This window comes from Chiloscyllium punctatum, chromosome 46 (genome assembly GCF_047496795.1).
Source record: "Chiloscyllium punctatum isolate Juve2018m chromosome 46, sChiPun1.3, whole genome shotgun sequence".
In the NCBI taxonomy this organism is placed as follows: domain Eukaryota; kingdom Metazoa; phylum Chordata; class Chondrichthyes; order Orectolobiformes; family Hemiscylliidae; genus Chiloscyllium; species Chiloscyllium punctatum.
Window position 1 is genome coordinate 54,734,980 of NC_092784.1, and position 25,725 is coordinate 54,760,704.

Genomic DNA, 25,725 nt, shown 5'->3' on the forward strand with positions numbered 1-25,725 from the left:
GTAGAGATAGGCATAGGTTGGCATGGAGGGTAAATGGTTGAGGGGGGCAGGTAGAGAGTGTGGGGTGACATGCTTTAGCTTGGATGGGGTCTGGGGTGCTGTGAGGGGTGAGGGCTTTGTAAAGTCAAAACTTTCTTCCATTTTGAAACTTCAGCACAGCACTGCTCAGGGGCAGTCCTCCCTCTTATCCCAATTCCATATTGGCACTGATCCCTGGGATTGTCGGCACAACTTCCTAAGTGGATCTTCACACACCCTTCCCCTGGGCTAAACATCCAACAGCCAGGTAGCCATTTTTAGATGTTGGTTTAGGGGAGGTAGCCCAACTCAATGCGTATCCAATTCATAGATCGAAGTCCAAGCATCACAATTAGATACTACTCATAAAGCAAATTGACTCTAAACTCCAATCTTTGTGACTTGACACATTCATCTTCATAGGGCCCTGCTCTCCTGTGTCACTCAGGCAATCCCTTCATGTTTGTGCGGTGGCTCAGTGGTTAGCACTGCTGCCTCTCAGGAACTTGGGTTCGATTCCAGCCTCAGGTCACTGTCTGTGTGGAGTTTGCATGTTCTCCCTGTGTCTGTATGCGTTTCCTCTGGGTGCTCTGGCTTCCTCCCACAATCCAAAAATGGGCATGTTCATGAGTTTTGAGAAGATTTGTAGCTCAGGTTGAGGTTTTGGATGTAAGTTCATTTCCAGACATTTCGTTACCCTACTAGGTAACATCTTCAGTGGGCCTCAGGTGAAGCAATGCTGAAAATTCCTACTTTCTATTTATATGTTTGGGTTTCTTTGGGTTGGTGATGTCATTTCCTGTGATGGTGTTATTTCCTGTGGTGAAGTCACTTCCTGTTCCTTTTTCTCAGGGGGTAGTAGATGGGGTCTAACTTGATGTGCTTGTTGATAGATTTCTGATTGGAATGCCATATTTCTAGGAATTCTTGTGTGTGCCTTTGTTTGACTTGTCCTAGGATGGATGTGTTGTCCCAGTCAAAGTGGTATCCTTTTTCATCCATATGTGAGGATACTAGTGAGAGAGTCATGTCTTTTGTGGTTAATTGGTGTTCATGTATCATGGTGGCTAGTTTTCTGCCTGTTTGTCCAATGTAGTGTTTGTTACAGTCCTTGCACGGTATTTTGTAAATGACATTAGTTTTGCTTGTTTTCTGTAAAGGGTCTTTCAAAGTTCATTAGCTGCTGTTTTAGTGTATTGGTGGGAAATGACATCACCAACCCAAAGAAACCCAAACATATAAATAAAAAGCAGGAATTTTCAGCATTGCTTCGCCTGAGACCCACTGAAGATGTTACCTTGTAGGTTAACGAAACGTCTGGCAATGAACCTTCCAGCTCAGCGAGCAAACCTACATCCAAAATGGGCATGTTACGTGAATTGGCCATATTAAATTGCCCAGAGTGTTCAGGGATGTGTAGTTAGGTGCATTAGTTAGGGATAAATATCTGATAATAGGGTCGGGGAATGGGTCTGGGTGGGTTATTCTTCAGAGGGTCAAGTATGAACTTGTTGGGCCAAAGGGCCTGTTTCCGTACTGTAGGGATTCTATGATTCTTAACCCATGGCTAGATGAGTTGTACCTAGTCTCGGGAGACATTAGAAGCTCAGGACTGTTTTTTGACCAGCAAAATGCCTCATCTGAATTTTCACAATAAGACATACCTCCGTGTGGTCTCACTATCAAGAAAGGTCTATTCAATTATTATTATTAATAATAAATTATTATCCAATTCTATTGATCCACAGACCCAGTAATGTTCTGGGGATAGGGAGTTCAATGGTGGAATTTGAATTCAGTTAAAATAAAATCTGGAATTAAGAGTCTAGCAATGACTGTGAATCCATCGCTGATTGTCAGGTAAAACCCATCTGGTTCACTGATGTCCTTTAGGGAAGGAAACTGTCATCCTTATCTGGTCTGGCCTACACATGATTCCAGACCCACAGCAATGGGGTTGACATGTAACTGCCCTCTGGGCAATTAGGGATGGGTAATAAATGCTGGCATGGCCAGTGACACTCACATCCTGTGAATGATTAAAAAAGTTAAGAAGGAAACTGCATTTATACTGTACCTTGGGCTCACCCTTACAAAAGCAATATCAGGGCACAAATTACTTCATGTCTCTTTATTTGCCAAATAATTGCCATCTAAAGTTGTTTTATCTTGTATATAACATTGAACCGAGGGCAGCATGGTGGCTCAGTGGTTAGCACTGCTGCACCACAGCGCCAGGGACCCAGGTGCGATTCAACCCTCAGGCGACAGCCTGAGTGGACTTTGCACATTCTCTCTGTGTCTGGGTGGGTTTCCTTCAGATGCTCTGGTTTCCTCCCAAAGTCCAAAGGTGTGCAGGTTAGGGTGGATTGGCCATGCTAAATTACCCACAGTGTGCAGACTAGATGGGTTAGCCATGAAAATGCAGGGATAGGGATGGTGTGGGTGGTATGCTCTTTGAAGCGTCAGTGTGGACTCGATGGGCTGAATGGCCTGCAACCACACTGTAGGGGTTCTATGAGATCTTGGAACTCCCTCGATAACAGCTCCATGGCTGTTCCTGCATCCCTGAGGACGACAGACGTTCAAGAAGGCGGCTCACCAGCACATTCAATGGAGCAACATCCTTATTTTCAAGTTCTCATCCTATTTTTCAAACCCCTCCATGGCTCCGACTCCAACTCTGTTGTCTTTGCCAGCCCTCCAAGATATTGATGTTCCTCTCATTCTGGCCCCAGACACTGTCCCTGGTGTTGACTGTTCCGCAGTTACTGACCATGTCCTCAGTCACTTCAGCTCCGAGTTCTGAAATTGCCTCCCTGCATGTCTTCTGCCTCGCTTTCCACCTTTTAAAACAGCCCTCTCAACCAATCTCTTGGACCCAGGTCTTTTCTGCTCATCTGACCTAACAGAGACAGAAACCCTCACAACATTTAAGGAGCATTTTGATTTGCACTTGCTATCCCAAGGCACACAGGGTGATGATGCTGGAGATTAGAGTTGAGAGTGTGGTGCTGGAAATGCACAGCAGGTCAGGCAGCATCTGAGGAGCAGGAGAATTGACGTTTCAGGCAAAAGCCCTTTATCAGGAATGAGGTTGGGAGCCTCAGGGATGGAGAGATAAATGGGAGTGGGGTGGGGCTGGGGGAAGGTAGTTGAGAGTGCAATAGGTAGATGGAGGTGGGGGCAAAGGTGATAGGTCGAAGGGGAGGGTAGAGCGGAAAGATGGGAAGGAAGATGGACAGGTAGGATAGGTCATGAGGGTGGTGCTGAGCTGGAAGGTTAAAACTGGGGTAAGGTAGGGGAAGGGGAAATGAGGAAACTGGTGAAATCCACATTGATGCCATGGGGTTGGAGCGTCCCAAGGCGGAAGTTGAGGTGTTCTTCCTTCAGGCTGGTAAGATGGAGGAGGCCCAGGACCTGCACATCCTCAGCAGAGTGGGAGGGAGAGTTGAAGTGTTCGGCCATAGGGTGATGGGGTAGATGTTCCCTGAAGCGCTCTGCGAGTAGGCATCCTGTCTCCCCAGTGTAGAGGAGACCGCATTGGGAGCAACGGATACAGTAAATGATGTGTGTGGAAGTGCAGGTGAAACTTTGATGGATGGGGAAGGCTCCTTTGGGGCCTTGGATGGAGGTGAGGGGGGAGGTATGGCCGCAGGCTTTGCAATTCCTGCGGTGGCAGGGGAAGGATCCGGGAGGGGAGGGTGGTTCGTTAGGGGACGTGGACCTGACCAGGTAGTCACGGAGAGAACAGCCTTTACGGAAAGCGGATAGGGGTAGGGAGGGAAATATATCTCTGGTGGTGGGGTCCGTTTGTAGGTGGCAGAAGTGACGGAGGATGATGTGATGTATACGGAAGTTGGTGGTGTGGAAAGTGAGGATCAAGGGGGCATTCTGTCATTGTTGTGGTTGGAGGGGTGGGGTTCGAGGGCGGAGGTGCGGGACGTGGATGAGATGTGCTGGAGGGCATCTATGAGCCAGGTACTTAAAAATGGGATTAAAATATGAAGGAGCATGGTCATCTCTCTGCTCCAGCCCTCTATGACTCTAATGTGGCCAAAGTTTGATTTATAATGCCCTTGTGATGCACATGGCGACCATTTTTAATATTAAAGATGGTCTATAAATGTAATTTGCTGTTGTCAGGACGACAGTAGTCCCTCCCCACGACCAAACTGAAATATTTCAATGCCCATTGTTAATGATGGTCAGCACACGAGATTAAGGCTAAGAATTATGACAAGAAGATGACCTGAGAATGTAAGGACTAGGAGCAGGAGTAGGCCATCTGCTGTAGGCCTCAAGCCTGCTCCGTCATTCAATTAGATCATGACTGATCTTTGTTGTGAACTCAGCTCCACATATCCCGCTCACCAAACCCTTTAATTCCTTTACCTTTCAAAAATCTAATCCATCTTTGTCTTAAAAACATTCAACAAGGCAGCCTCAACTGCTTCACTGGGCAGGGAATTCCACAGATTCACAACCCTCTGGGTGAAGAAGTTCGTCCTCAGCTCAGTCCGAAATCTGCTCCCCGTTATTTTGAGGCTGTGCCCCCTAGTTCTTGTCCGAAGTATTCAAGCTATTGCCGCTTGGATTGTTGAAATGTAACCTGTTTCCTTTGCAGGGTTTATGACCAGAGATGAGCGAAAGAAATATGAAAGTCTTCACTCTCCCTATAACAAGTACTGGATTCCGTGTGTCTGGTTTACAAACCTGGCAGCGAAGGGACGTAAGGAAGGCCGAATCAGAGATGACAATGCCCTCAAGCTGTTAATGGAGGTATTGAGTTTTGAATGCCACTGAATCATTGTGGGTTGAGGGTGGCCCACACCATTCTTCCCGGTTCCCATCCTCTTTTCTGTAGTTTTGGCGTCTTGCGAGAGGCCACATAGCCTCTTTCTGTGCTGTATCCAGTGTTGGCGATGTTCAGTCTCACTCTGAGGGAGCTTTGTTCTTGTGCAGAGATTTTTGAATGATCATTTTGAACAAGGGCCACTGAGTGTCATATGTCAGAGCTATCCCAGACCCCTCCCATTTTGGATCACTCATCCTATGGGGTGGCATGGCGGCTCAGTGGTTAGTACTGTGGCCTCACAGCACCAGGGACCTAGGTTCGATTCCAGCCTTGGGTGACCGTCTGTGTGGAGTTTGCACATTCTCCCTGAGTCTGCGTGGGTTTCCCCAGGTGCTCCGGTTTCCTCCCACAATCCAAAGCTGTGCAGGTTAGGTTAATTGTCCATGCTAGATTGCCCATAGTGTTAAGTGCTTAGTCAGAGGGGAAGTGGGGCTGAAGGGCCTGTTTCCACACTGTAGGGAATCTAATCTAAATCTTTCACCATTCAAATAGGTTGAAGATACAAATTACATTGTCTCCACATTATATGGAGAGATGATAAAGGCTTTTCATTGCTGAGACCTTGTTCCTGGATGCAACATGTGCCCTTAATGAAGTCTCGGTGCCTACAAAGATTAGCATTTATATTGTTCCTTCCATGAGCACCAATGATTCACAGCAGTGCTTCATGAGCCATGTTTGTGATACATATATCTGTAAATAGATTCAACGAGTCATACAGCACAGAAACACACCCTTCGGTTCAACTCATCCGTGATAACCAACTATCTGAAACTGGTCTAGTCCCATTTGCCAGCATTTGGCCCATATCCTTCTAAACCCTTTCTATTCATCTACCCATCCAGATGCATTTTAAATGTTATAATTGTACCAGCCTCCACCACTTCATCTGGCAGCTCATTCCATCCACGTACCACCCTCTACGTGAAAAGGTTCCCCCTCATCTTAAACCTATACCTTCAAGTTTTGGACTCCCCTACCTTGGGAAGAAAGACCTTATAGACCCTATCCATACCCCTTATGATTTTAATTACCTCTATAAGGTCACCTCTCTGCCTCCGATGCTCCAGGGAAAACAGCCCCAGCCTATTCAACCTCTCCCGATAGCTCAAATCCTCCAACCCTGGCAATATCCTGTGAATCTTTTCTGAATTCTTTCAAGTTTAACAACATCTTTCCTATAGCAGGGAGACCAGAATTGAACGCAGTATTCCAAAAGTGGCCTAAACCAGTGTCCTGTACAGCCGCAACATGACGTCCCAACTCCTATACACAATGTCGTGACCCATACGCTCTTATTGAAGTGCATAAAGATTGGCTCCAGTTCTACCTTCACCATTTGGCTTTCTGGAGTATAACAGCTTAAATATTGGATAACTTAGTGATAGGTATTGGGTTTAATTGTTCTTTATGTGTTAGACTGCTACAGTCAGGCTTGGGTTGCAGTGGAAAATGTATTCAGTCAGGGTTCCAGCTCCCGATCTATAGTTTCAATTTGCAGGGTTACACAAAATGGAATTCTATCACTTATTGCAAGGGGAATAGAATACACAATAAAGGATACTTGGCATCCAGCTGTATGGGGTCCTTAGTGAAGCCACATCATGAATACAGCATACAGTTTTGGTCACCTCATTGCTGATCCTTTATCCATTAGCTTTTAGAAGAGTGAGAGGTAATCATTGGGGTAACATGGTGGCTCAGTGGTTAGTGCTGTTGCCTCGTCGGACTAGGGACCTGGGTTCGATTTCCCCCCCCCACCCCTCAGGCCACTGTCTGTGTGGAGTTTGCATGTTCTCCTGTGTCTGCATGGGTTTCCTCCGGGTGAGGTAAATTAAACCAAACATTCTCAACAAAGGAAGCTGTTGAAAGTCCTTCTGTTATTAAGATAGGACTTGAGAGAGTGAGTCAAGAAGACTACAGCATAGATGAATGTACAGGCAGAACATTGGCAGATGCAGTTTAAGGTAAAGTGTGATTAGATGCAAGAGTAGCAGATGAATGTACAATCTAAATCAGGAAGCTCTGTTTGACATAAATTTAAAATTAGGCAGTTCATAAAGTGTGAACAGGTGAAGAAGCTATCATTTTAGAGTTGCCAATATTAGGGAAATTTTAACATTGGCATTTAAGCTCTGAAAGAGTAACGTAACTCTATAGACTGGGAGAGCAGTGAGACATTGCAAATTAGAGTAGGGTGTACTTCAATGAATGATTTACTTATGAGTGATTTCTCATCAAAATTTAGTCACATCTTTGAAGGTCACGTTGACTAATTTTTTCTTTGAATGCAACCTTTATAAATAGAAGCAGATAGTGAAAAAACTAAGAACTTTTGCTCGATCTTTATAAGTTATCAAATGGAGCGTTTCCCTAAGTCTGGTCACTACTCTTGGGGGGGGGGGGGTGTAGAAAAAATGTACATAAATACCACTGGGGATGAGTGACTTCGGATATGTGGTCGGACTAGTAAAGTGGAATCCTTCCCCTAGGAGCAGAGAAGGTAAAGGAAAGATGTGTAAAGTTATGAAGAGTTTTGACTGTGTAAGTAAGAATAAACTGTTCCCAATGGCAGGAGGGTTGTAGTTTGAAGAATATCGTTTAAGAAAATTGGCAAGAAAAGTAAGGATATGGTGAGAAACTGTTTTACGGAGTGAGTTGCTATGATCTGGAATGCAGTTCTTGAAAAGATGATGGAAACAAGTCCAGCTCTTTGGATAAACTTGGAGATGAAGAATTTACAGAGCTGTGAGAGAAGGGATGAATTGGTAATTGTTTTAGGGAGCATACTGAATCAAATAGCCTCCTGAGAATTGAGTTATGTTTCCCAGCTCAACGAATTAATCCTGACATGTTTCCTAGTCACTGAACCATGATAATTTAACCAGAGAGTTGTTTAAAAATTTTAATTGTGGAACATGGGCATCACTGACTAGGCCAGCATTTATTGCCCTTTCCTAATTGCCCAGAGGGCAGTTAAAAGTCGACCAATGGGTCTTGGTTATCAGAGCTGTAGGTGGAGAATGTGGAGTTGAAGATATGATCAGCCAGAATTATACTGACTGGCAGGGCTGATTGGAGGGACTGAATGACCAGCTCCGAGTTGGAACACACCTATGTTCATCCAGTAAGAGGAAAGGTGGAGGACTGGGACTAACTCTCATAAAAGAGCTGTCACAAACATGCTGAGCTGAATGCCTTCTTTTTATGCTATAACCATTTGATGATGCTCAGACTGTGTAATGTGGGAGAGGCACGAAGATGGGATAAAGCTGATGGTGAGACTTCTGTGGTCAAATAAGGCAAGACGAGACCCCAGCAACTCAAGAGAAAACGGTGTTTGGAGAGGGGAGGGAGGAATTGTTTATGTCTCTTTAATTGCAGAGTTTCACTGAACCAGACATTCCAAAAGTACCAATTATTTTCCACACAGTGAATCTTCTGCTGTCTATAAAAAGTGCAGAGATCATGGAGGGTTTTCAAAGTGTGAGGTAATACATTTTGGGAAGGCTAACAAGCAGAATAGAAACATAATGCGTTGGACGATACTGAGGAATGCACAGCAACAGAGGGTGGGTGTTCAAACAAGGTGTATAAGATGGTGGAGAAAGCATGGCGAAAATACTTGTCTTTCTGATTGACTGTAAGAGCTGGGAGGTTGTGCTGGAACTAATCCCTGCGTTTATAAGTCAGGTACCACCTTGTATACCAGTAATTGGTTTTAATGTATAATAAATAGCGTTACTTTGATGTGCAAGGCTAAAGACTGTCCTTGATTTTGTCTTCTCTTTGAGCAATCTGTAAAGATCCCAAATTAATAATGTGGCATCAAACCACATGATTAGAGACCAAACTAGGAAAATCAGCCTCTCTCTGTGTACCCTATCTGTTCCCTTTAATGCCTTGGAAACTTTGGGTAAATTATCCCTTAGCCTTCTAAATTCTAGAGAACATAACCTTACTTTTTAAAATCACTCTTCTTTACATAATCCCTGGACACTGGATATCATTCTGGTCGATCTGTGGCTCAGTGTCAGATGTTTTGTCTGGTGACTTTTTGTTTTGAAGCAGTCGGAACCTTTGCGATGTTAAAGGTACTATATAAATTTAAATTCTTGTTGGCTGCAAAGCCGTATCCACTCCCCCAAGGACTTCAGGAGCAGGGTGGATTAACTGTAGCTAAACGTTCACCGAGCTCAAAGCAGTCAAACGAGCAATGCTGCAGGAGATCCGGTGAAAAATATTGTGAAACTCAAAAATAATAGCTGCAATCAGGTTTTTGTTTTAAATTGTTGAAGTATTTGAACCAAAGCTTAAAAATGTGTTGCTGGAAAAGCGCAGCAGGTCAGGCAGCATCAAAGGAGCAGGAGAATCGACGTTTCAGGCGTAAGTCCTTCTTCGGTATTTGAACCAAACCCTATTGTTTTCACTCCAATCCTGTTCCTTGGGCATTGCTGTGTGTTACTGATGCTGTACTTGTTTCTGTGTAACTTAATTTCACTTATTATCCCCTCCTTCCTGTGTTACACTCTTGTCATACTGAGAGAAAAATGATTTGAGATTGATTTTAATATTGTACCTTCTGTTCCCTCTTTATCTATTTCTTTCTAACATTCAGGAACTGAATACCTTTAGAGCCAAGTGCAGTCTTCTGTTTCACTATGACTGGATCAGTATCCCACTGGTGTACACACAGGTAATGGCTTAAATTGTATTAAATGTTAATAACCGTTGCACACTCAGTGAGGAGTTTTTCCTTTGCCACAAATAGCTGAACCTTCCTATACAGGTGCTCAGCATCTTGACTGCTTTGACTCCACTGCGGAATTCATGGACATTACTCAGGGTACCAGCAGGGATGTTGGAGTCTGCTCACGGTTCATAAGGTGATGATGGCTCTTAATCCCCATCTAGTGGCTAGTGTTGGAAGTGTGTATTGACAGATCAGGACAGGCTGGGTACTGCAGATGCTGGAGATGAGAATCAAGATCAGAGTGGTGCTGGGAAAGTACAGCAGCTCAGGCAGCGTCCGAGGAGCAGGAAAGTCGACGGTCAGGACAGGTTCAGGTTTGAATATGGTGTAGTGGTATCGTCCCTCCACTAAAAGGTAACCATAGTCCTACCAAAATGTAGGCAGCACTCTTGTTAGAGAGGGATGGCTGCATGGTGGTTTAAGAGGAAGGAGACGAGAGGTTGAGTCCTTCAAGGTAACCTCAGCCAGTGCAGGAATTGAACCCACACAGTTAGCATCACTCTGTATCACCCCAGAGCCGTAACCTGTGTCTTTGAGTTACTAGCCTGGAGATGTTACCACAGCCTTTCTAGATGTCCCTGCAGTGAGGAAGTGCTGGCAGTGTGCCAAGTATCAACATTCATAGGAGACACGATTAGACCAGGACCTGGAGGATTCTTGTGGTGTGGAGGTATCGTCTCTACCTCTGGGCCAGAGGACTGAGTTCAAACCTCACCCAGAGGCATGACTGAAGAGGTGATTAAATATATCTATGATGTGACCTGTGATGGTGAGATAGGGTTTTTACACGTGTCGATTTTACTCCCTCCCAGTTGCACTGTTGTCAGGTGTTGAGCATGGGGTAGGGCATGCTCCTCCCTTTCAGGAGGGAGAGATGGCCTAGATAATGACGTAGTTTTGGAGCAGCATGGATGACATTCTGGCACCTGATGTTCTTTTGTTGCCTGAAACTTAGGTAGAAATACTCCATACTGTTACCTTGCATATGCTCTCCCCCATTCTCTTCTCTCTCTCTGTACAGGTTGTTACAATCGCAGTGTACAGTTTCTTCATGACCTGCCTGATTGGACGGCAGTTTCTTGACCCTGCCCAAGGCTACGCAGGTCACGACATTGACTTGTACGTCCCTGTATTCACCCTGCTTCAGTTTTTCTTCTACGCTGGTTGGCTGAAGGTAAGGTCAATGACAGGAGGAAGGTGTGGAGACTGTGATTGTCTGTACCTTTTGTTGAATGAGAATCCAACTCTACCAAGTCTTGGGCATCACTGAAAAAAAGACACATTTTGTTGAAGTTTTTCATCTTGCACACATCTGGACACTTTGCAAGAATATCAATTTGAGAGGAAAACCAACACTTACACTGCTTGAGAGGAGAGTGTTGATTGGTTGGCAAGTGGATTCTGGCAGGTAGAGGTGTAAATGATTGATAATTAACTTTATTTCAGTTTTAAACTTGGCAGATTGACATTGGTGAAGGCATAAACAGTGAATTAGTGACTAGCTGTCACCTATTTTGTTGTGTTGAAATGGGTGTAATGCCTATAAATGTCCTTTTCTGTCTACAACGGCTAGGGTCCTGTGCAGTAATATATGCAGGGGTTCAGCTACATAGTTCTTTGAAAGTGGTGTCACAGGTAGACAGGGTTGTTCAGAAGGCATTTAGCATGCTTGCCTTCATTGCTCAGAACATTGAGTATAGGAGCTGGGATGTCATGTTGAGATTGTACGGGTCATAAGTGAGGCCACTTTTGGAGTACTGTGTCCAGTTCTGGTCACCCTGCTATAGGAAGAATATTATTAAATTAGAGAGTCTTCAGAAAAGGTTTATCAGGATGTTGCTGGGACTGGAGGGTTTGAGTTATAAAGAGGAAGTTGGATAGGCTGGGACTTCTTTCACTGGAGTGCAGGAGACAAAGACCATATAGAGGTTTATGAAATTATGAGGGGTAAAAATATGGCAAATAGCAAAGATCTTTTTCCTAGGGTGGGGGAGTTCAAAACTAAAGATCATATTTTTAAAGTGAGAGGAGGGAGATTTAAAAGGAACTTGAGGGGAACTGTTTTCACACAGAGGGTGGTTTGTATGTGGAATAAACTGTCAGCAGTTGTGGTAGATGCAGGTCCGTTGACAACATTAAAAAGATATTTGAATAGATACACGGTTTAGGGCGATATGGGTCATATGCAGGCAAGTGGGACTAGTTTAGTTTGGGAAACTTGGTTAGCATGGGCGGGTTGGACTGAAGGGTCTGTTTCCGTGCTGATTCTAAATGTGCCACACTGCAGACTGTACTTAATTAATTGGTGCTTTCTCCATGGCAACACCTCTACCAATCAGAGTGCAAGATGAAAAACTTTGATTAAAATATTTCCTATCCTTGCAAGGTTCCAGATCTCTTCCTGCACGTTCGATGTCCAGGCCTGGGATATTCACATTGTCCTACACTGTCATAACTCACTCAGTGGAGACTCTAGAGCTCAGTACTCCAGAGTGCAGAGGAAAACAGGACACTGAATAAACTTGAGGAGCGGTTGGACAGACTTTTAATTAGTAATGGGTATGAGCAGGTAGGGAAATAAGAGTTGAGGCTGAGGTGAGATGAGCCTCGATGGAATAGCAGAGTAAAGTCACGGTGCTGAATGGCCTATTCCCGCTCCTACTCTTTATGTTCTAGAAGAAATCTTACTAAAACTATACAAGATACTAATCAGACCACACCTGAATAGCGTTGGTGAACTGTATTGGTCCTCCTATTGGAGGAAAAATAAATTGGCATTGGAGGCTGTCCAGAGGTTTGCTAGGTTGATCCTGGGTATAGAGGGATTTTGTTTTGTGAGGAGAGATTGGGCCCGTACTCATTTAAGTTTAGAGGAGACCTTATTGAAATATACAGGGTTCTTAGGGGGCTTGACAGTAAATGCAGAAAGGCTATTTTCCCCGACTGGGGCACTCTCTTGGAATAAGGGGTGGGTCATTCATGATGGAGATGTGGAGATATTCCTTCTCCCAGAGGGTGGTAAATTCTTTGCCCTACCGTGGAGGCTCAGTCAAGGCAGAGATTGATAGATTTCTAGATATTAAAGACAACAACGGAGTTTGGGGATAGTGTGGAGAAATTGGCATTGAGTTAAAAAGAGCAGCCATGATTTAGAAAGGAGAAACAGGCTCACACAAGGGTCTGAATGGCCTACTCTTACATATCTCTTCACCTTGTCACTCACCACACTGTCCCCTCGTCTTAAAACATTTTCCCCCAGGATCTCAAAACTGAGACACTCAGTCATTCTTTCCTGCTGTCCTGCATCATCCTTGTCTCGAAACAAGGACGATGCCCGGTTGGCTTCACAACCTGGGTGCCCTCTGCACAGAGAGGACGAGTTTTGTCCTGAAGGAGCCTGGTTCTCAAGCCAGGGTTCTGCTTTCTCCCCTTCCGCGTTCTCGGTTTCTGAGTGTGTAGCTGCCTGTTGATGAGGCGCTACATATTTGTGGCAAGTTCCTGTTCCCCCACCAACGTCAGCTTGCACTGAGACCATCAGATACCTCTAGAATGTTTCCCCGCTGCCAACTCTCTTCATTCTCTCCTTCAGCCTGGTTGTGGAACTCATTTCTGACCAGCTCCCACAAGGGGTCACGACTGAGTGCCGACTTGACAGGAAATTTTAGCAACAGACTGGGAGCAGATCCTCTGGCACAATCCACACTTTACAATCAATTACTGCTCAGCTGTGGCTTTGAATCTCTTCAACTATACGTATGATGGGGTTCGTCTCTCACTAACATCAGAGAGAGCAAAGTCATCCACTGGCCCTTCTTCAGAAAGGTACCGCACCTCCAGTTCTTGTTATTGAGGGGGAAACCTTAGAAGTCATTGATTTCCCACACCTCAACAGCAATTAATGGTTAATCCAGGATGGACTTGGCTGCCCCTTTCGCTCATTGTGATGTTGATACCTTGGGATTTCGGAATCTGGCTCTTTAATCCAGATTTGCCCACTTAGGAACCCACTGTGTGAAAGTTCACAAACTAAATACTGCAGCACCCTTTCCAAATGTGTCCCATTTCCCTCTTGAGGTTGACTCAATGAACGCTACAAGCTGTGGGCCAAGATAAGAACTGTCTGGAGGACTGACGTTGCTGTGTCTGATTACAGGTAGCAGAACAACTAATAAATCCCTTTGGAGAAGATGACGATGACTTTGAAACAAATCGTTTGATCGATCGGAACTTTCAGGTAATGACTATTGCACATACAGCAGCTTTGGGAGGCACTAGGACAGAGGGGGTAGTACCTCAGCTGCTTTCACTTATGATGGGCCTCAACAAGATATCAGAGCATCCGTGGTTAGCTGTTTCTATTAGTACTTCAAGTTATGCATGTTGAGAGTTTCTGTGGTTGATCTGAGCTTTATGCCAAGCCCAGCTCAGGCAGGTTCAAATTGGACTTGTATGTTTGGGCTGGGAAGGTTTAAGAGGCAGGGTTCCAAGTCTGGATTGTCAGCTAGGGTGGCAACAGACTCTGTTTTGGATTCTCTCAGTCCACCTCAGTCCAACTTGTGGAATGTTTCAGACACACTCATCAATAAACTCCACCATCTTATGGCCAAACACTTCAACTCCCTCTCCCACTCCACCAAGGACATGCAAGTCCTGGGCCTCCTCCACCCCAAATCCTAGCCACCTGGAGGAAGAACGCCTCATCTTCTGCCTTGGGACCCTCTAACCACATGGGATCAATGTTGATTTCACCAGTTTCCACATCGCCCCTCCCCCCACCTTAGCCCAGATCCAACCCTCCAACTTGGCACCACCCTCATGACCTGTCCATCTTCCTTCCCACCCATCCCTCTACTCTTCACTCTGACCTATCACCATCACACCCCACCTTCACCTACCAATGTACTCCCAGCTACCTTCCCCCCCCAGCCCACACCCCCTCCCATTTATCTCTCAGTCTCCTTGGGGCCACCCTACATTCCTGCTTGAAACATTGAGCCTCTTGCTCCTCGGATGCTGCCTGACCAGCTGTGCTTGACCAGCACCGCACCTTTTGACTTTGACCTCCAGCATCTGCAGTCTCCACCTTTCAACAGGTCAACCGACTGGTTAACAGATGGTGTGGCGGGGGTTGAGAGTGTAGCGCTGGAAAAGCACAGCAGGTCAAGCAGCATCCAGGAAGCAGGAGAATTGACGTTTTGGCATAAGCCCTTCATCAGGAATGAGGCTTGTGAGTCAGGGCTGAGAGATAAATGGGAGGAGGGTAGGGTTGGGGGAAGGTAGCTGGGAAAGTGATAGGTGGATGAAAGTGAGGGAGATGGTGATAGGGGTCGGGGGGGTGATGGATGAGTCTGGAGGGCGGTGCTGAGTTGGAGGCTTGGGACTGTGATAATGTGGGGGGAGGGGAAATGAGGAGGCTGTTAAAATTCACATTGATCCAGTGTGGTTGCAGGGTCCCAAAGTGGAATATGAGGCGTTTCTCCTCCAGGTGTCAGATGATAATGGTTTGGCGGTGGAGGAGACCCAGGACCTGCATGTTCTTGACGGAGTGGGAGGGGGAGTTGAAGTGTTCAGTTGAAGTGGTGGGGGTGGTGGGTACGGGTGTCCCCCAAGTCCTCTCCAGATGGTGTGACGGTCACACTACTGCTCTTGTGATCCATACTGAGGACTGGGGTTAAAATCCTACTGTCACAGATGGTGAAAAATCAAATTTGACAGAAATGAAGAGCTGGTGACCGTGATGTCAAAACCTGTCTGGGTTGCTAATGTCTTATTGAGAAGGAAATCCTTACCTAGCTTGGCCTACATGTGACTCCAGACTAACATTTCATTCCTGATAGACAATAAATGGTTGGTCAAGTGATGCCCACAGCCCATGAACTGAAAATCAAACACCCTATCTTGCACTGTGAATGACCATGTTTTGTAAGGTACTGAGAATTTACTATGGGGCTATACTTCAGCATGCGTTCACAGTCAGAGGAGGAGGCAAGAAGCCTGGAGGGGTGATGATGGGTGAGCGGGGGAGGAAGGGGGGGGGAAGCAGAATAACTTTTGACTGTATCTCCTCTTCCCCCACCCCTCCATCCCATCCCCTCCCCCCTTCCCAAAGTCTCTCCTAAACACTCCTTGACTGAGTTACTCTTGTTGAGTTGGCTGTCCCTTTTTTGCAGGGTTGCATTGACTGTAGTTGTGACTGTTGCATTCAGGTGTCAATGATGGCGGTCGATGACATGTATCAGGATTTGCCCTTAATGGAAAAGGATCGGTATTGGAACGAATCCAACCCTCGCCCCCCGTACACTGCTGCCACCGTGTTTGTGCTGCAGAAACCATCCTTCCAGGGCTCCACCTTCGACATGACGTGAGTTGCTATCACTTTACAACGTTGCTTGACCAGGCAGGGTAATGGTGTGTGGTAAAAGAACAGCCAAACTATGCTCCCCTGTGTGTTCACTTAAATCAAGCTGTTGCTCCATTTAAAGCACAAAAGAAAGTGCAGAAATCTTTCTGGGTAACACACATTGAGACTTGCATTTAAATAGCACCTTTCATGACCTCGGTCTTTTCCCAAAGCACTTACTACCCACAAGGTGTGGTTGTTGTTGCGGCGTAGGGAATGCACCTTCCAATTTGAGTTGATATCCCCACCTCGTCTTTTGAAGTTAGACAGTCTTTAAAATCTGTGGGTAGTCCCCTTTTTGGGGACAGCTTTAACATCAGAGGGTGAGAGGTGAAATTTAATGTCCTTGATCTGACTGAGGTGAGAAAGGTCACACTTGTACAGTATGGACTTGGTGGTGGTACACGCCCAGGGATAAATAAGAGGAGCTTGCACTCTGTATTTGGAGCAGCGCTCCGAAAGCTAGTGCTTCCGTATAAACCTGTTGGACTATAACCTCGTGTTGTGTGATTTTTAACTTTGTCCACTCTAGTCCAACACCAGCTCCTCTACATCATGACTCTGTGTTTGCCCGTACTGCTGCTCAATAGTCTGTGGTCTGAAAAGAACTATGTAAATATGAGCGTTCTTTCGAAAACAGAGGGTCAGATTGGGTGTTCCATAGCAGTGAGTATAGTCCATTCCCCCTGTCAGGAAGAAGGACGTGTTCCTCAACAATGTTTTTATTCCACCCTCGACAAAAGTAGATTTTAGCACTTAGAAAAATCATTTTAAATTGTGACTTGATGCTCTTCAATTCGATTAAAGATGAAAACACCTTGTCATCTGCACAAATGATGACCCTTCCAGCAAACTACTGTGTAACTAGTATATTAACCGATGGTTCCTGTTCATTAGGAAGGCTTCCGTCAAATTGTTTTTTTTTAAAGGATTTGGGGGTGGGAGAAGATTCTGAATGGAATTGATTCAGTGCAAGTTGTCCTTGTGCTATCGAGGATCCCAAACCAAGAGTTCACCTTTCTACTTGGCTGGGCACTGGGATGCTTAGAGTTGCATCATTGTTCCCATCAATCAAAAACTGCAAGTGGGGTCTTGCTATGTAGGCACTTGCTGTTACTTTGAGGAAAAAAAGCCATCCACAGGATGCTGCCCTCAAATAAGGTGGTAGTGAGCTGCCTATTTGAACCACTATAGTCCTTGGGGTGTAGGGAAGGGAATGACAGAACCTTAACCCAGCAACTGCGAAGGAACAGTGATATTATCGCAAGTCAGGATGATATGTGGCTTGGAGGGGAACCCAAAGAAATGGTGTTCCCACCTGCCTACTGCCTTTGACTTGTAGCTGGTAGAAGTCCTGGGTTTTGGGCAGTGGCATTGACCCTGAATCATTGGTTTGCAGAGCAGTGTGATGCCAACAGCATGGGTTTGATTTCCATCACCAGTTTGAGGTTACCATGAAGTACTTTGCTTCTCAACCTCTTCCCTTGCCTGAGGTCTGGTGGCCCTCAGGTTAAATCGTCACCAGTCAGAGAGTCATAGAGATGTTCAGCATGGAAACAGACCCTTCAGTACAACTCGTCTATGCTAACCAGATATCCTGACCCAATCTAGTCCGACTTGCCAGCACCCGGCCCATATCCCTCCAAACCCTTCCTATTCATATACCCATCCAGATGCCTTTTAAATGTTGCAATTGTACCAGCCTCCACCACTTCCTCTGGCAGCTCATTCCATACACGTACCACCCTCTGCGTGAAAAAGTTGCCCCTTAGGTCCCTTTTATATCTTTCCCCTCTCACCTTAACCTATGCCCTCTAGTTCTGGACTCCCGCACCCCAGGAAAAAGACCTTATTTGGTAACCATATCCATGTCCCTCATATTTTATAAACCGCTATAAGGTCACCCCTCAGCCTCCGATGTTCCAGGGAAAACTGCCCCAGCCTATTCAGCCTCTCCCTGTAGCTCAGATCCTCCAACCCTGGCAACATCCTTGTAAACCTTTTCTGAACCCTTTCAACTTTCACAACATCCTTCAGATAGTCACTTCTCTCTAATAAGAGAGCAGCCCCTATGGTCTGTAAGACCACACAACTGTTAGTGAGAAGGAGGGTTGAGGTAGTTTATGTGAGAGGGATTACTCACTGAAGATGAAGCATTTCAATATGTTATTAAGCCAGGTGGGGGATGGGGACTTGTTCTTCATTGTGTGCTACACCTGCACACACAGGACAGACATGGGTGCTGGGGAAAAAAAGTAAGGAAAAAGAAATATGACCAGGAGATTTAGAGTCTCCTCAGGTTAGACCATTGACTGTGTGATGGCTGGTGCCAACAGTAAGTGTTCCTAATACTGTTGGTTTCTACTTTATTTTTGGAGATGGAGTTTTGTCTTCCCCCCCCCTTGTTTAGAAAAGACATTTGTTTTTTTAATAAAAGAAAACAAAAAAGGAGAAAATATATAACTAGGAGATTTAGAGTTACTCAGCTTTGGGCACTGACTCTGTGCTGGCTGGGTCACAGTCTGTGTTCCTGGTTGAAAATCACAACACCAGTTTATAGTCCAACAGGTTTAATTGGAAGCACTAGCTTTCCGAGCGCTGCTCCTTCATCAGGTGGTCGTGGAGTACACGAATGTAAGACACAGAATTTATAGCAAAGGTTTGCAGTGTGATGTAACTGAAATTACATATTGAAAAATACCTCGATTGTTTAAGTCTCTCATCTGTTAGAATGACCAGAGTCTAGATTGGAGTGGCGCTGGAAAACCACCATCAGGAATCTGATGAAGGGCTTTTGCCCAAAACGTCGATTTTCCTGCTCCTGGGAAGCTGCCTGACCTGATGTGCTTTTCCAGCACCACTCAGATCTTGACTCTGATCTCCAGCATCTGCAGTCCTCACTTTTGCCTAGTTAGAATGACCACATGAGTTTCCCTTATTTCACGTGTTCCTGCTGAAACTCTGTTTCCGAGAAGGAGAATTTTTTCACCCTCACCCCAACTTTTCCAGAGGGAAAAAATAAAATTAAGGGGGGGGGGAGAAGAGGGGGGGAAGAAGGGGGGGTGGGGGAAGAAGGGGGGGTGGGGGAAGAAGGGGGGGGTGGGGGAAGAAGGGGGGGTGGGGGAAGAAGGGGGGGTGGGGGAAGAAGGGGGGGTGGGGAAAGAAGGGGGGGTGGGGAAAGAAGGGGGGGTGGGGAAAGAAGGGGGGGTGGGGAAAGAAGGGGGGGGAAGAAGGGGGGGGGAAGAAGGGGGGGGAAGAGGGGGGAAATTAAGGGGGGAAAGGGGGGGAATTAAGGGGGGACAGGGGGGGGAATTAAGGGGGGAAAGGGGGGAATTAAGGGGGGAATTAAGGTGGGGAAGGGGGGAATTAAGGGGGGGAAGGGGGGAATTAAGGGGGGGGAAGGGGGGAAATTAAGGGGGGGGAAGGGGGGGAAAGGGGGGAAAGGGGAGAAGGGGGGGAAATAAAGGGGGGGAAATAAAGGGGGGTATAAGGGGGGGGAAAGATGTGATCTCTTGTGGTTGGATGCTCAACCTGCACTTTTCTTTCACAAAAAAAACAAAACCTCTAGGATTTCCAAAGACGACATGCACTTTCAGCCGATGGAGGATATCGAGGAGAACTTGGAGCAGGGGGGCGCCCGGCAGCCGCATGTGCCGCTGTTCAGCCGCCTCCTGCCCAGCGGCCCGTCGTCGCCCGGCTTCCGCGGCAACATCGCACGCCACGGCCGGCCCTTCCAGCTGCTCAAGCGGGGCAACAGCGTCTCCTCGGACGCCTCGATGTACAGCTGCCTGTGCCAGGACACCCAGACCACCGCCTGCTCCTGCGGCACTTACGGCGAACACAAGGCGCTGGCCAAGATCCAGTTCCTCTCCGAGGGCGGAGAGGGGTTGGTGGCCGAGGCTGAGACCGAGACCAGCAGCTTGGGGGCGGGCGAGAAGGCGCTGCCTCCCCCGGGCGCCCAGGACCAGGGTAATGATGGTCTGGGTGACCCGCCCAGAGCTGGTGACTCTCCCCTGCACGAAGATGGTGCACCCCCCACCCACACCAGGGAGACACCCCCACCCTCAGGGGATTTGCTCTTCCCCGACGGTTCTTACCGAGAGTGCAGAATCCAGGTGACCCAGAAAAACCCGGGACACAGCAGCCACCCGGAGATGCTGCCGCTCCCGGACACAGGCAACAACAACAACAACATGCCACCTTTGGTGGCGCCCAGCTCGGCGGAGCACCGGGGAACGCACGCTCTGCAGCACCCGGGGGTCGGGGTGAAGGGCAAGACACCTTTACTCCCCCTGTCTCCCACCGAGGAGGAACCCGGGGAGAAATCCCACTGGCCCGGGACGGCCAAACGGTCTCTGCGAGCGGAGGAAGGCGGCGTGTTCTTGCACATCTCCGAGCCGCCGTGCGTTAACGGCAGGGAGTCCTTCCTCTTAGACAGCACCTCCCAGCTGTGAGGTGGAGAAAGGGCTCGGCCGCTTTTAAGACTGAACTTTTTTTTGGGGGGGCGGGAAGAAGAGAATAAAAACGAACTGTGAAGACCAACCTACTTTTTATTTTGGGGGAAAAAACAAAGCTTCCTGGATCCTCCTGTCAAATTCATCACCTTTCGAGAGCAGACTCCCTCCACCTTGGACATCACTGATTCTGTGAAAATTAAAAGTCAGAATTCTTGTGGCTTGAATGAATGATTTTGCAAAGTCCACTGTTTCTGGAGAAAAGCCGTTTGCTTCTTCATGTCAAACTCTTTACCCAACTGCCAGAACCTAATGAAGAGCAGAAAGGAATTAATTTCACAATTGCTGCCCATCGTTTGTTTGTGCTGAACATTTCCGCCTGCGACCCCCCCCCCCCCCCCCCCCCCCCCATTAAATTACTTATTGATGACCCGTCTCCTCAGTGTCAAACCCCACACTTGTGAGTCTGCCAATATTTTCCATTTTCACCTTGGATTGCACTTTGAGCATTAAGGTGCACTGCTTCATTAACAGATTTGAGAACTTGCACTGACTGATGAACAAGGATGAGACAGAAATGTAAAGTGAAAAGCAGCGACTGTGGGCTTGGCTTTTGATTCAAAACCTTCACTGACGACTCCTTCTGACATGACTGCCCCTGTCTCTGCACAGGATTCTATGCTTAGCTTCTTTCTTTGTTTAATTGCCTGTTCACCGATGTAATGCTGACAAAAGTCACTGAACCCTGGGAGCATCGGCTCATGAGCAATGGGAATTGACTGGAGAAGTTTAATAACACCAACACTGGAGAGAGAAATGTCAATTTGCATAGATTTTGGGAAAAGGGCCTGATTGTTTGGGGGAAGGGAGAGTTGGAATTGTGGGAGGACGTTGTGTCAGTTTAAGGAAAGGACGGACTTTGGAACAGCTCGCCAGGGGAGGGAGGAGGATTTGACACACTCCATGAGCTTTGTGGACTGTACACCATGGAGTAATCCTTCGTCCACATGGCCTCATGCGTTACACATATCACATGCATCGATCAGGCTCAATGCGTTTAAGTGGATTCTACAATCAATAACCACAAGCTGCAAAGGGACAGGTGACAACAATAAGGTTACATGGGGATGAGTACAAGGACGCTCCTTAGGAGCATGAACCCGTTAAACACAGACTTCAAGAGCAGGAAGAGACCACTCAGTCCATCAAGCCTGCTCAACCATTCAACACCATCAGTAAGATTTAACGCCTGATTTTCATATCCCCTTGAATTCCTTAAGACCTCAAAACCTTGCATTTCCCAGCCTTAAATAAACGCTGGCCTGGATAGTGACCGACCTCTTGGACAATGATCAATGTAGCTTTTTTTGGTGGGGACGCAGGGAAGGTGGTATCAATTGATTTTATCTCCTGCTTTAATGAGAGCATTCTGTTACCAACAATATTTGTTACAAGAAATGCTCGAAGGGCGGAATGGCCTACCCCTGCACCTATTGTCTAAACAACTAGCTGATGAATTTGGAATTGTAGGTATTTGTTAAATTGCTCACTCGGAACAATTTTAGTAGGCTTTCTGGATATTTCAAAGGCTCTGTTAGAACCCTTCCAGTGTCTGTTATGCAGAGAGACCACAAACTGAGTTAGGGAGACGAATTTTGTTTATTAAATTAAAGCAAATCAGAGTCGTACAGCACAGGTATAGACCCTTCAGTCCAACCAGTCCATATCGATCATAATCTCAAACTAAACTAGTCCCACCTGCCTGTGCTTGGCCCATATCCCTCCAAACATTTATTATTCAAGTACTTATCTAAATGTCTTTTAAACCTTATAAATGTACCGGCATCCTTCTGCTGGAAGTTCATTCCACACACAAACTGCTTTGTGGAAACAAAAAGGCCCTAGTCATTTTGAAATCTTTCTCCTCTCACCTTAAAAAATGCCCTCGAGTCTCGAAATCCCCCACCCTAGTGAAAACACCTTTTCTATTCACCATGTCTATGTCCCTCATGATTTTATAAACCCCTGTAAGGTCACCCCTCAACCTCCTACACGCCAGTGAAGAAAGTCTCAGCCTATCCAGCGTCTCCCCATAATTCAAACCCTCCATTCCTGGCAACATGCTGGTGAATCTCTTCAGAATCGTCTCCAGCTTAAGAATATCCTTCCTGTAACAGGGCGACCAGAACTGGACGCAGTACTCCAGAAGAGGCCTCACCAATAACCTGTACAACCTCACCATAATATACTTGAAGGTCTGAGCGATGAAGGCAAGAGTATTTATGCCTTCCTAAACACCCTATGTAATGCAAACTTCAAATAATTATGTATCCGAACCTCTAGCTCTCTCTATTCTACAACTGCCCAAGCCCTTACTTTTAATCATATAAGTGCCACCCTGCTTTGTTTTACCAAGATGTAATACCTTGCATTTATCCAAATTAAACTCCACCTACCACTCTTCAGCCCACTCGTTCTCTTTGCAGTCTTAGATAACCTTCATCACTGTTCACTATTCCAATCTTGGTGTCATCTGCAAACTGACTAAGCATGTCTGCTATAGTCTCATCCAAATCTTTTATACAAATGACCAACAAAAGTGGATGCAGCACCAATCTTTATGGAACACTGCTGGTCACAGACCTCCAATCTAAAAAAAACACCTCCATCATCTCTGTCTCCTGCCATTAAACCAATTTTGTATCCAATTGGCAAACTCACCCGAAATCCCATGTGATTTAACTTTATTAGTCTACTAAAGCCTTTGATAAGGTTCTGCATGGTAAAGTCCAAGTAAACAATGTCTACCGCTCTGCCCTCAACAATCTTCATGGTTACTTCCTCAAACGCCATAAAGTTTGCGACACACTATTTCCCTCACATAAAACCATACTGACTATCCCTAATAATTCCTTGTCTCTCCAAATGCATATAATTCCTATCTTCCAATAACTTACCACAAATGAAGGCAGACTCACAGGTCTATAGTTCCAAGGCTTCTCCCCACATCCCTTCTTAAACAAAGATACATTAGCCACTCTCCAGTCATTCAACATATAGATGATGCAAGTCTTTCTGCAAAGGGCCCGCAATTTTATCCCTAATTTACCACAAAATTCTGAGACACACTTGATCATCTTCTGGAGGTCTATCCACCTTTATATTTTCTAAGACCACTAGCACTACATCTTTTGTAATGTGAACTGTTTTCAAAACATCAATATTTATTTCCCAGAGTTCTCAGGCCTCCGTTTCTTTCTCCATAGTGGAAAAACTGGCGCAAAATAGTCATTTAATAGTCATTGGCTGTGGTTCAACACAAAGATGGCCTCTTTGGGGCCATACTCGCTCTCTAGTTGGTCTCTTGTTCCTAAATGTACTTATACAATCTTTTTGTATTATCCTTAACCTTATTTGCCAAGGCTATCTCATACCCTTTCTTTTCCTTCCTGATCCCCCTTTTAAGGATGCACTTAAACTCTTTATATTGTTCAAACGATTCATTTGAACGCGGTTGTCTATATCTAATATATAATTGCTTTTTATTCTTGACTAGAACCTCAATATTTTTATTCATCCATTGTTCTCTAATACCATCAGCCTTACCTTTCACTCTAATAGGAATATAATGACTCTGAACTCTCGTTATCATACTTTTGAAGGCCTCCCACTTATCAGACATCCCTATACTTGTGAACAATCTACTTCAATCAATTTTTGAAAGTTTTGTCTCATATTATTAAAATTTGCCTAACTTCAATAAAAAATTTCAATTTTTATGGAAGTCTCAGGTTTTTCATAATTACTTTAAAACAGAGTTATGATCACTGGACCCAAAAGTGTGCCCCTACTATCACTTTAGTCAATTGCACTGTCTTATTACCCAAGAGAAGGTCAAGTTTTACTCCTTCTCTTGTAGAAAAATCTTCTTGAACAAGTTTAACAAACTGAACAAAACAGTTGCTAGGGTTAATGTCAAGATTATATGAGGATCAAAACCCACAAGTGCGACCAGGCTAGAAGAAGGAGGGCAGTAGTTACATTGAGAAACCACCAATTCTAAGTTATATTCCATCCTCACTTGGGAACTTGCTGCCGTTCCATCAGCATCATTGAGTCCAAGGCCCAGTACTTTCTATTCAATACCACCTTCACCGTGAAGGCTACAGGGGTTCATCTTCCTTAACCGCACAAACCGTTTACAACGAAGAACGGGCCATGGGATTCCAGGTTGGCAGCTAAAAAAAAATAAATCGCTTTGAAACTTTAAAACTTAACCTCTGCTACTCCCAAGTAAAGCAGACTGGCAAAATCAACTTGAATCTACTGACCTAGATGAGGCCATGAAGAAACAGAATGCAGGAGATGATTAAAGGATTTTGGATGAATTCACTCGAATATCATCCCTATCCCTTGAAAACCAATGCTGGCCCCATTTGTAGCTGAACAAATAATGGCAGAATTGGACAGCAAATGAATCAGCAACACCAATTTCTTTCCACATCCATTCCGGAATTCCAACTGGGGTTTGGAAACTTTGGATATTGCCTACCCAGCCTGATCCTCTCCTTCGTTTTAAAATCTTTTCAGTAACACATTAGTCTATCATTTTCTTTGTCACATGTGGAAAGAAACATTGGGCTTGACTATCCAGATCGGAAGTGCACATTAATGTAAAGCTCAGCATTAGAAAGGGCATTCATCCAGAATACAATGGAAAAAAAAGGTACATTTAGAACCTAAGCGTGTGTACTATAAACTTCTGTACCTCAGATGATTTTATAATTTTTTTCAATTTTCTATTAAATGGATCTTTTAAAAAAGAAAATCAAGCAAGTGAAAGCTTTTGCATGTATAAATGACAGGGATGGATTTTTCAAAGGTGATCAAATACTATATCACTGGAAATGTAATGACACTGGATTGTGAAGTTGTTCTATCACTTATTGCTTGTGCTTAACTTATCAGTAACGCTCTTGAAATGATAATAAAGGCCGATTACGTTGCTTGGCTGTCCTCGATCAATTTGATTCCAGATATGATAGCCTGATTAAGTCTGGCAAATATTGGGAGGGGCTATATTGTTACCAAAAGGAAATAGATCACTGGGCATCCCCAGGGGTTCAGTGGTGGCTCTGAAAAGTATCATAATTTCCCTTCAGATTGCTTGGCTCCTTTACTTAGAAAAACATGAACCTACAGTGAACAGTGAGTTCATTAAACGTATGAATGTTAATGGATC

General features: G+C 45.4%; 1 protein-coding gene across 2 annotated transcripts in view; it reads left to right on the top strand.

Moving 5' to 3' along the window:
• The window catches only part of best2 (bestrophin 2), a 36,830-nt gene extending 11,360 nt beyond the window's left edge, over positions 1-25,470 (top strand). Inside the window, exons 6-11 of one of the 2 annotated variants that reach the window (XM_072564261.1) lie at positions 4,646-4,800; positions 9,495-9,572; positions 10,651-10,803; positions 13,783-13,863; positions 15,800-15,990; positions 19,598-25,470. In XM_072564261.1, coding sequence (XP_072420362.1) covers positions 4,646-4,800; positions 9,495-9,572; positions 10,651-10,803; positions 13,783-13,863; positions 15,800-15,990; positions 19,598-20,483 — 1,544 coding nt within the window. In that variant the 3' untranslated portion in view covers positions 20,484-25,470. The remainder of the gene's footprint in view (positions 1-4,645; positions 4,801-9,494; positions 9,573-10,650; positions 10,804-13,782; positions 13,864-15,799; positions 15,991-19,597) is intronic. The other variant, XM_072564262.1, reaches the window with a different exon arrangement.
• The last annotated feature ends 255 nt before the right edge of the window (positions 25,471-25,725 follow it).